General features: G+C 51.8%; 1 protein-coding gene across 1 annotated transcript; it reads left to right on the plus strand.

Moving 5' to 3' along the window:
- Positions 1-453: 453 nt before the first annotated feature.
- LOC106145838 (zona pellucida-binding protein 2-like) lies at positions 454-5465 on the plus strand. The gene is made up of 10 exons (XM_021295494.2): positions 454-714; positions 852-911; positions 1379-1483; positions 2040-2183; positions 2386-2598; positions 2853-2953; positions 3549-3720; positions 3979-4161; positions 4582-4663; positions 4972-5465. Exons 1-10 carry the CDS (start codon positions 594-596, stop codon positions 5261-5263), a joined length of 1473 nt encoding a protein of 490 aa, XP_021151169.2. The 5' UTR covers positions 454-593; the 3' UTR covers positions 5264-5465.
- The last annotated feature ends 5521 nt before the right edge of the window (positions 5466-10986 follow it).

Raw genomic sequence — 10986 nt, forward strand, 5'->3', positions numbered from 1 at the left:
AAGCTGTGGTGATTTCTTGCTTAGGATGCACCCAACTGGCAGAAGGGCTTGAAAGAAAGTCCCTCCTGATACGTGGCCACATCATGCCCTCCTTTGCCAAGTAACCTCTGTCATTTCTTCCTCTGAGACTTTTGGTGCATGTTATTTCCCCTCAAAACCACGATTTCCTGCTTTTTTCAACATGTTCTTATTTTTTCAGATATCCTTCACAGCGCGTTCTAGGTATCTTTCATAGCTGGAGACTCTTGTGTCTCTCTCTTGAGTTATAAGGCAAACTTACCCTCAATCTAGGCTTTCTAGGTTTCACATGCCTTCTGGTCTGCTAAGATTTCCACCAAAACAGCCTGGCATAGCACTCTCATCACCTATCTCCTCCTTCCCTCTGATCATCTCTCCTACCATGTCTCTTCTACCGGGATGTCCCCAGCTATATTTCCTCTACTGCATCCTGTGCAGATGGTCCCCAGAAGAAGAGCCATGTTCCCCTGGCAAGTGTGACCAAGGTGGGCAGGAGCAGTGATGCTGCCCAGCATGTGAGCCATCACTAAGGTGACAGGGAGAAGCAGCAGATTCCTCATCGCCATGGCAACGAGATGTTCCACAATGTGCAGTGGGGCAGGATGCTCTGTGCTCCACGCATCTGGCCAGACCTTGGGCGACTCAGGGTGCTGGGGACTGTGGGGATCCTGACTTTGGTGCTTTGTAGCTGCTCAGGTAAAAGATCAGTGTGGAGGTGGATATATTCTGCTCTCACTCCTTGGAGGGCCAGCAGGAGCCTTGGAGAAGATACAAGATTGAGGTGAGTGCTCCCAAAGCTGAGCCTGAACGTTGTCCCTCTGCCTTCCCCCTAGGACAGCCAGCATCTCCGCCGTGGGACCTGCCAGGCAGCTCCAACTGGGAACACCAAAGGGGTGAGATCTCCAAAGCCATCCTGCTGCACTGCCCTGACCCATATGCTTTTTTCCCCTGGGGAAAGTGGTCTCCCCATCCAGCCTGTGTCCTGGTGTTGGTAAGAGGAGCCTCTCCTCACTGTCTGCAATGCCTCTGGCAGGGGATGTGGCTTCCCAGTGACATCCAACACAAGTAGAGATGACCCAGTCTGGCTCTGTGGTCTACACTATCTCTGCTCAACACAGCCTCACTTCTTGACACTTATTCCCACAGCTCTTGGCATTTTCTCTCCTCTAAACACATTAATATCCTCAGGTGTTCCCATAGGATGGTCTCCAGTGGAGCTGGGTCCATCCACATGCAAGGCTCCCAATCTGCTCTGGTGGCTTCCCAACCTTCCTGTCTCCTCAACTCCAGGCCTGTTTTCCACAATGTCTCAGAATTCCTGAAACGGGCCCCAACTTTTGTCTCTCTTTCTCTGGCCCAGACCTCATCTTCATCCACATGGAGAGCAGCCTGTATTCACTGCCCTGCAGCCCTATGGAGATGGGGGTAGAGGATCCCACCTACCACTGGGTGCAGGACAGGGCAGGTAAGGTCCCCACTCCTCCCAGTTACAGAGTCAGGAGCAAGCAGCTGGGATAGGCCCTGGTACCATGAAGCAAGCAGGGGGTAAGAGGGGAAACAGCCATCCAAGAAAGGAGCAGGTCTGTGGAGCAGGTGAGGGGCACGTGAAGACTGGGATGTTATGAAATCACATGTGTTGGGAGTGCTGAACCGCAAAAAGGATGTGAGGTTATGGGGTAACACTGCATGGGGTAATACTTGCCCCTTTTTCTGTTCTAATAACGTCTGAGAGGTTTTGTTAAGAAAGTTTCCAGGCAGTCAGGTGGTTCTTTTGTAGATAACAACATTTCTGGCAGAGGAAAGGGTGTTTGGTTTCTTATTTTCTTCTTCTTTCTCCATAACTTATCAGAGAGGGAGAGAAAGAGCAGCTTTGGGAGACCTTGTAGAGTCCCAGCAGTGGTTTAAGCAGACCAAACCTCGGGCAGACCACAGCATGACACTGCCAACCAGGACCTGGGCCAGCTCAGCACAGGACAGCCAGCTCCTGGCCATCATCGTAACCCCTCTCTCTCTTGTACTAGCCGCCAAGTTGTTCTCGGTCACCAAAGACGGACACCTCCTCTTCCAACACTTCCAAGCAGAAGACAGCGGGAAGTACTCCTGCACCATCTCCTACACAAAGCGTGGGGTCCCTCTGTCCCAAACATTTCGCTACAGCATCTTTGGTGAGTCCAGGGCCATGCTAACAAGCAGGGGGGACACCCCAACAAGGGCAGAAAGTGAGAGAAGTTGGGGTGGGGTCTCACCCGTCCTCTCACCTCTTATGGGGTGCGAGGAGGGGTGGGATCATACTCAGCTCTCTGGACAAGGGAGCTCCCTCTTTACCAGGGGGAAGAACCAGGCACCTTTCAGGGTTTTCTCCCACAGGCTACCATGTGCCCGGAGGCCTGGACATTGTGCTGCTCTTCCACAGCAAGCTCTGTGAGGACGAGTGGACCAAAAGGTTCCTGCAGAATCTACAGGAGATGCTGAGGCCGCTGGAGTTCGAGCAGCACTGCAAACTCCAGCTCACTGGCACCTCCTGCTTCCCCTCGCTCAGTGACCCTCCCAATGAGTTCATCATCCAAGTACAGCTCAAAGGTAACGGCAGAAGCACCACAGCAGGGTCCCCAGGACACCAGGGAGGTGGTGGTGTGGGGTGAGAGGAGCTCAGGCATCTCAGTTTTTGCTTGCAGGGGGGAAACAGAAGGCAGCAGAGGCCTAAAGGGAGCATATTGAAATTAGTGGCTCTTGGAAAGCAGTGGTTTCTAATGGTTAGACCTGTTCAGGACTTTGCCCATCTCCTGCTGGAGCTGGGGCTGCCTGAGCTGCACCAGTGACTCTCCACACTCTAGTGTCCCCCTTTGGGCCCCACTGGGATGAGCACTGCAGGTCCAACAACATGGAGAGTATCACAGACTGCTACCGCAAAAAAGTGCAGCACAACCTCGAGCAGGTAAGAGCTGGGCCGGTGCATCTGCAAAGGAGGGAGCATGGCATGGGGGGTCTGGAGCTGGGACACTATGGGCCCAGGGACCTTCAGCGGTGCTGGAGTGAAGAGGAGCACCCCTGAGGGTTTGCATAATCTCCCTGGAAACCAGATAGAGCTCCCACTCATGCTGGTGTGCAGGGCCTGTCCCCCTGGGCTCACACTCCACAGCTCCTGCACTATAAAATCACAGAATCACAGAATCATTTTGGTTGTAAAAGCCCCTCAAGATCATCGAGTCCAACTGTTCCCCCAGCCCTGGCACTGCCCCATGTCCTGAGAACCTCATGTCCGTCTGTCCAGCCCTCCAGGGATGGTGACTCCAGCACTGCCCTGGGCAGCCTGTTCCAATGCCCCACAGCCCTTTGGGAAGAAATTGTTCCCCAGATCCAACCTCAACCTCCCCTGGCGCAACTTGAGGCCGTTTTCTCTCGTCCTATCACTTGCTACTTGGGGGAAGAGACTGTGGCACTAGGCAGACATGTTCTGTGTAACAAGGTCTCAGCTGCCTCTTGAACCCCAACACTGCCCTGCTGAGCTCTGCCTGCTCTGCCTTGCCCAGGTCCAGCTCGCCTTTACAACATTCTTCAAGGAGCACAAGTTCGTCCACGTCACTGGTGCTGACATCCCCAGCATCCACTTCACCAATGAGTTTGTCGGCTTCTTAAAGACTGAGGAGTGCGACGCGGGTTATGGGCAGACCAAGCAGCTGCAAAGATGTCTCGACTGTTGCAGTAAGCTGAGTCCACAGCCCTTTGGTCCCCTTCTCTTCTTTCCCCTCATGCATCTCACCCCCTCCCCACCCGCAGTTCTGTGCCTCTGGGTCCTCGCTTTTGTCCCCATGCACACTCAGCCCAGGGAATGTAGTGGACTGGGCAGTTCTGAGTCTTTAAGCACCAGGACTCAGTTATCCCGACTCTTTGTTGAATACACTTTAAACAAACAGCATGTGCCATTGCTCAGAAAGGCCTTTCTGCATGTCCTCTCCTCAGTTACATGCCCACCAGGGATGTTCAGCCCTCCTAAGAACAGGCAGTGCTTCCTGTGCCCTGTTGGGACCTACAGCCTGACCTACGGGGCAGTATCCTGCACCCGCTGCAAGGACGGCACTACCACCAAGGATCCGGGAGCCAACTCCATGCTGTTCTGCGTCAAGGAGGAAATGACCAAGCAGGGTACACAGATCTGCTACTGAAGCAGGGCCAGGAGGGGACCAGGGGACTCTGAACTGAGAGCAGGCACTACAGTGGGACCCCAGAGCTGCTGCCCCAAATGTGTTGGCCATGGCAACTTCTACAGCCCTTTCAGATCCCTTTGGAGACAGGTAACTCCTGTCTCTTCCATAACCATTCCTGAAGAGATCACAGCTCCCTTGCTGCTCCTCACATAAGGCCAATGCTGAACAATCTGATTTCTCCCTCTCCACCTTGGTGTCCCCAACTTGCCTTGACAACCTCACTGCTAAGAGTGCTGTCAGTCACAGCATCCCTGCCTGTCTCCAGGGCTGGGAAAAATTAGCATCAGGTTTATCTTCAGGGCCTTTAGCAGTGGCACTTCACCCTTTGAGTCAGTCCAACTCATTTATTTTTCCTCAGTTGTCGCCGTCATGCACAAAGTCCCAGTCCTGCTTCTTATCCTCTTGCCAGTATTACTAGGCATCAACGTGCTCTTCCTCCTGTAAGTCTGAGCTCCTTCTCTGAATGTGGGACATTTTGGGGGCAGTTTATTGGTGTTGAGTCCCCCAGCTCTACATTCCTCCTTGGAACTGTGACAGCATCAGGAAGTGGCGTGCCAGAATAAGGGTGCAGGACACTGACATCTGGGCTAATCCTTGGCCACAGCTTACACAGTCATATAGGGAGTGGTTGGGTATGGCCCTGGAGAATTCTGGCCCTGAGGGCTGGTGCTGGGTGGCTGCAGGGCTCTGGTGCTGGTTTCTGGCACTAAGTTCCCATTTTTCACTATGGGCTTCTGTCTCTCTGCAGCTGCTGTTGTTACTGGTTCTATAAAGATCACCACGTGTCATCTCCAAGGGCTTCCAAGAAGACAGGAAAGACCACAAGGATGGAGAGGGTGACCAGGTTCTTCAGGATCCCCAGGAAGGGCCCCCAGGCTGGGCCTGATGCTGGTCCTGCCAGTGACACCAGCGCATCTCCAGGGGCTGATGACGAGTACACGCCTGGAGCACCATCCCTTGCCACGACTCCGAACTCTGCAGCTGTAGCCGACGAGACAACTCCTATGCTGGGAGTGAAGGACAGGAAACACGATTTTTGAGATTCCCTTCATGTGCACAACACTGACAAGACAGCATGCTTCCAGTCACCACTGTCCCTTTGGTTTGTGTCCCCAGCCACCCCACACAGGCTGAAATATCCAGCAAAGGATCAGAGAGACGCCCTTCTTCTCCTCTCTGAATTTTTCTTCCCAAATAGCTCTGACTACAATGACTCCTTTTGCTAATAAAGATTGGCTTCTATTTGCATCTCTCTGCCACACTGGATGCTCCAGACACAGTGGGACTTGGGGTCACAAAGAGGGTACCTATCACACAGATTGAACAAAGCGTTTGTCTTTAGTCATGGAAGGCATCATTCCCTGTCAGTCTTGCACTACAGAATGACTCAGTTTCCTTTCTGTATCACTTTTTTACACACCCCTGAAAATGCAAGCCATGGGAAGATCTTAATCCAGAGCATTCGCTGGGGCCAAGGTTACACAGGATGCAGCAGGAGAACACTTAGACTCAAATCTCTTCATTTGCAGAGCCAGGTCTTGCCATGCATAGGGCTTCAGGAAAGATTTCCACTTTCATGACCTCAGAGATTATCATCTGTAGCTGAAACTTCCCTGAGCCCAGCAGCTGTTGGAGAGCCCAGGAGAGGGCAGCAATGCCGTGTGAGATGCATCACTCCAGCAAAGACCAGCCTGGGCATGGAGTGAGTGATTTTTAGCAGAAATAGGCTCTGGATCCAAAATGCAAGCAAGAGAAGGTGGTGGCTTTGCTGCTTGGAGTAGAAGAAGCATCCACAGAGCAGGAATGTTGTCCAGCTCCAGGTCTTGCGTTCAGTATGGTAGCTTCAGGGGCACTAAGCTGTCCCAAGAAACCTGGCAGAAAGTGTGGGCTGGCAACTGTTTGCTGTGGCCCAGTGAAGGAAGAAATGGTGCGATTCATCCATTGCCCGCAGAGCAGCTGGCCCAGCAGCGGCCAGTCCATGGGCAGGAATGCCAAGAACTGCTTTGGAGGTGAGAGGAGGGAGAAGAGCCAAGTGGAGAAGAGGCAGAGCAGGGACAGGTGTGTGTGATGGCTGAGGGCAGCGGCCTGTGAGCCTGCGGGTGGGAGGTGCAAGCAGGAGATGACAGCAGGGCCACTGGTCACCTATAGAGCTCCATGGTTCTTCTGCTCCTCACAGCTCTTCTCCAGCTCTCAGGGTTCCTCTATGGCACTGCAGGGCCACAATGTTGGTGAAAGGTTCGGAGAGGAAGCCAAATGAGGAGCAGATAAAGTTAGCGCGTTTGTTCAGCCTGGAGAAGAGGAGGCTGAGGGGAGGTGGTTACAGCTACAGCTGTAACTGGTAAGAGGAGGTGGGACAGGTGCTGATCCATTTGGCACACAGTGATAGGACCCAAGGGAATGGCAGGGAGATGTGTCAGGGAAGGTTTAGGTTTAATATTAGGAAAAGGTTCTTCACCCAGAGGTGCTGGACACTGAACAGGCTCCCCAGGGATGTGTCACGGCCCCAAGCCTGACACTGTTCAAGAAGTGTTGGGACAATGCCCTCAGACACATAGTGTGAATTTTCGGGTTGTCCTCTACAGAGACAGGATTTGGAGTTGATGAGCTGTGTGGGTCCCTTCCAACTCAAGATATTCTATGATTATACACAGCAAGGTGAAGGTAGGGAAAAGCCAGTGACAGTAGCGCAGGCTTTCAGGCTCTCTGAAGCAGGAACAGTGGAGATCCATAGTAGAGTTAGAGGAAAGGAGATGGTGGGCACAGGCAGGCCAGTTCTGGGTCCATCAGCCTGATGTTGCCGTGCCAGACCGGTGGTGAAGTCCCTGGGTAGGGTTATGGCTTCCCAAGGCATGAGGACCAAGGAGCAATGGGGCTGTGGAGTCTGGATGTGCTCAACCTCCTCACTCACCTGAAACTTCTCTGCAAAATCCCAAAGGGGGCTGCAAACCCCCTTGGGAATGAGCCTGCATGTCAACAGGGCTTCAGTCAAACCACAGTTATCCTAATGAGGCACAGCTAATGGCCACCCACCGCCTTGAGGAGGTTGTGTACATGCCAGAGTGACCCAGCAACCCGTATGGAGACTGCTCGCTTGGCACACGCTGGGATGAGGAGGAAGCTGCTGCCCAACTTAGCTCCACAGCCCGACTTGGAGGGAACAGATCTGCTCTGACTAATCTTGAGACAAGTGCAATTAGCAGCCTGTGGGCGGGAGTCATGGTTGTCCCCTGTCCCCGGCTGCGTGCGCTGTGCTGTGAGTCGGTGGGGAAGAGGTGGGGGAGCTGACTCTCAATACAGGCTGTTTTGCCTCTGCAACCAAGGGCAGAACAAAAAGCCCTTGAAATTCCCCAATTCTCCATAGCCAAGTAAGTCTTCTCCAGGTGGGTTCAAAGAACTGAGCTGTGGAAAGGGTTGGGACAAAGCAGGGCTGGTGGCCTGGGGACAGGCAGATGATGTCCAGGGCCACATACAAGCACAGGTCTAGTGGACACATCTCTCTGAATGCTCTGTCATGGGGTTGGTCAAAAGTCTCTTTCAGTTCATTATTTTTCATGGGTTCCTGGTTCTTTCCTACAACATGTCAGTGTTTAATACCCCACTGCTTTCCTGGCACTGCTGTTCCATGTGAACATGAGAAAAAAAGGCTGCTCCCATTCTGGGTTTAATCCAGAAACCTGTTAAGCACCCATGTTATATTCAGCATCTGGAGATGTTTGTGGAAGCAGGTGTTTAGGTGCTTCCCTGGACTGGGGTCTAAGAGAAGGACCAAGGTCGTTTGGTTTCTGAAAAATTAAAGGGATTTTTGGTGTGGGGTGATAAGGCAGTAAGTGGCAACAACACAATCATTTGTAATCATCTGCCCACACTGCTATTTAACCAGACTGAGATAACTAATTGATGCTTATGTTTGCAAGCAATTATTTTGAAAATATTATTTTCTATGTCAGTTTTTTGTCTTGCTGGATCCAAAAACACTTCTGTTAAATCAGGGCAATTCTGTGCATGTGTGTGCATGCAATAGAAGCTTTTCAGAAGTCACTCAGGAACCAAAGTTTCATCTTCCCGGTGGCCCTCAGTAATGGCCATTTCAGTTTCATATTTGGGGAGATATTTTCCCCTGAAAATGAAAACAGGGTGAAACTTGCCTGCATTTGCAACACTTCTCTAGATCACAAATTCTGTTTTACACAATCAGGGGGAAATTCTGAGTAAAGCTGCTGCCCAGTTCTCTGCAGGGGCCTGAATCTGCCCCAGAAGTTTAAACTCCCCAGTAAATCCAGGATTTGTGCCCCTTCTCAGGCTGCCAAGCACCTTCTGTTGCATGTACCTCTTCATTCATCTTCCTTTCCACCATCAGCAACTGGGTAGGTAAAATACAGGCTGCCTTTGTGTATTTTGGAAGAGCCACGCTAGCTGGAGAGGCCATGGGCTGTGTGATCTAACCATGGTCCCAGTTTTGCCCTCACACAGCCCTGTTTGAATCCGAACTCATGCCAGCGAAACGCAAAACCACATATTTTAATTTTCAATTGCCTTTCCTCCATTATATGAAATGGGGCCCTCACAGATCCCACACTACAGGGCAAGGGAGGACAGGAGGAGCAGGGCAGTGCAGAATTGGGCCCTCAATTGCATATTGGTATCCATGACAACCTCTCATTCCTCCTTGTTCAATCACAGTGATTGCTGAAACTCGCCTGCACCAGAGCACCCTTTGCTGGGACTGCACCCCCTTGCTGGGAGTCTAAAGGAGCCAAGGGACTCTGTAGTGAATACAAGTGGGAGATGACCCAGAGATGTGACACTCACAAGGGCAAGAAACTTGCCATGTAGTGCCAAGGTTGTGAACTTCACTGATCTCAGTGCTTGGGTATCAGTGGTGGTGGACAGACCCTCCAGAGGGTGAGTCACTGCACCCCTGCACCCCCTTGGGCTCCAGGGGAACCCCCAGTGTCCATGAAGCCCAGTAGGCATGGATGCAACAGCTCCTGGGTGAGCTGCAGCACTAACGCTGTGCTGTTTTCCAGCACCAGGGTCTGCAGACTCACAAGTCTTCTGGTTTCTATGTCACGGAGAAATTTCCTCCGTGCAAAGGAAGCTTCTTTGAAGCCCGGCTCCCTTCCCCAGCCAACACCAGCAGGACCACTGGGCTCATGTGATGTCTCATTACATCGCTCTCCTGGGTACAGGACGTGCCCTGGAAGGGCTGCACGTCAGCTCCAATAATGAGCAAATTGAACCCAACAATGAGCAAATTGAATCCAAATCCTTTGAGGCAGCCACTCATGCTAATAGGCCCAAGCCTCCTGTGAGACGTTAAAGACCCCTCATCCGGCTCACAACCCTCATCCCCCAGGATGGGGTAGATTTGAAGGCAGAAAATTAAGGTCTGGCTTTTGACTTGCATGTGGAAGAACCTGAAAAAGGAAAGGCATGGTGGGTGCATGTAGGAGGGAAGTACAGTGTGTCTGGTGTGTCTTCAGCCATCGGTGACATGACCACTGTTCTCTTGATTCCCCAGGACAGGAAGGGATTTTTGCACAATTGCAAACTGAGCTTTTCTCAGCCTTTCTTGCCGCCTGCCAGGCTTGAGCAAGGGGTTGTCACCAGATAGCAGAACTAGGCCAGGGAAAGGTGACAACGCAGTGTACCCAGACCATTGTGTCTCACCCATCGCCCGTGGGGAGGTGTAGATCAATCAGTTTAGGTGCAGAGGGAGAAGGTGAGAGCTGCACCATGGGCTGGCTCATCTGTTGTCTCAGAGACAAACTCCAAAGGCATCATTAGCTCCAGGATGAGTGCTGGCAGCAGGACTCTGCTTTTGGGTCTGTATGTGCAACCCCTGCTCTCTTGCCCGGTTTCCCTCACAGTCCCCAGTCCATTGTACCTGAGAACTCTTCCCACCTGACGACAAACCAGTCACAATTCCAGAAAAAAGGGCTGCTTAGTTGGCGATGCCAAGGATAAACTGTCGTGGTAGCACCTGGCACTGTGAGCAAGCCTGGCTTTGGGGTGGAGGACCTTGGTGACACAAAGAACATGCTCCATGTCATAGACACCTCCTGCCAAAAGGTACCAAGAAGCGAGGAGCTCAGTTGTGAACCCCCGTACCCCCAGAGAACATCTCCCTGGCAGTGCTTTGATCCCTGAGCTGGAGACTTTGAAGAAATGAGACGTTGAGATTTTTCTCTGCAGACAATAAATCACAGAAGTGATTCACTTTGATCTTAGCCAAAATGTGAATAAATACAGAGCTGCTCCACCATCTCAGGTGGAGCACAGCGTTAACTAATTGTCTGGATGATGATGGGCAAACGGTTGTCTTGCTAGCTGCCATCAGTAGGCAGCGATTAATTAAGTGTTCCTCTGTAATTTTGCATATCTTTGAAGCCCGAAAAGACCACTATCCACTTGATCTGCTCTTTCTTCTGCAAAGATACATACTTACTATGCAACATGCAGGAGATAATTAGTGTGCTTTGCTCATTGCTGATGAATTCTCAGCTGGAGACCGTCCACTTTTGAGCAATATGCCTTAAGGGATGACAAATTAGAGAGGGCAGGTGACACCTGGAAGGCCTGAACCACCCCCTCTACAGAACTGAGAGGTCAAGTATTCAGTTCAGGTCAGAGAAGGTAAAGAGGGGATGTGAATACCCTGATGTGATCCCCTGAATCCTCTCTGAACCACAGAGGAGATGTGGAACCTGCCCAACACCATGATGCTCACCTCCGGAGTCTGGTGGCCACTTGTATGCCCTGC

The sequence above is a fragment of the Columba livia genome, chromosome 23 (genome assembly GCF_036013475.1).
Source record: "Columba livia isolate bColLiv1 breed racing homer chromosome 23, bColLiv1.pat.W.v2, whole genome shotgun sequence".
NCBI classification, from domain to species: Eukaryota; Metazoa; Chordata; class Aves; order Columbiformes; family Columbidae; genus Columba; species Columba livia.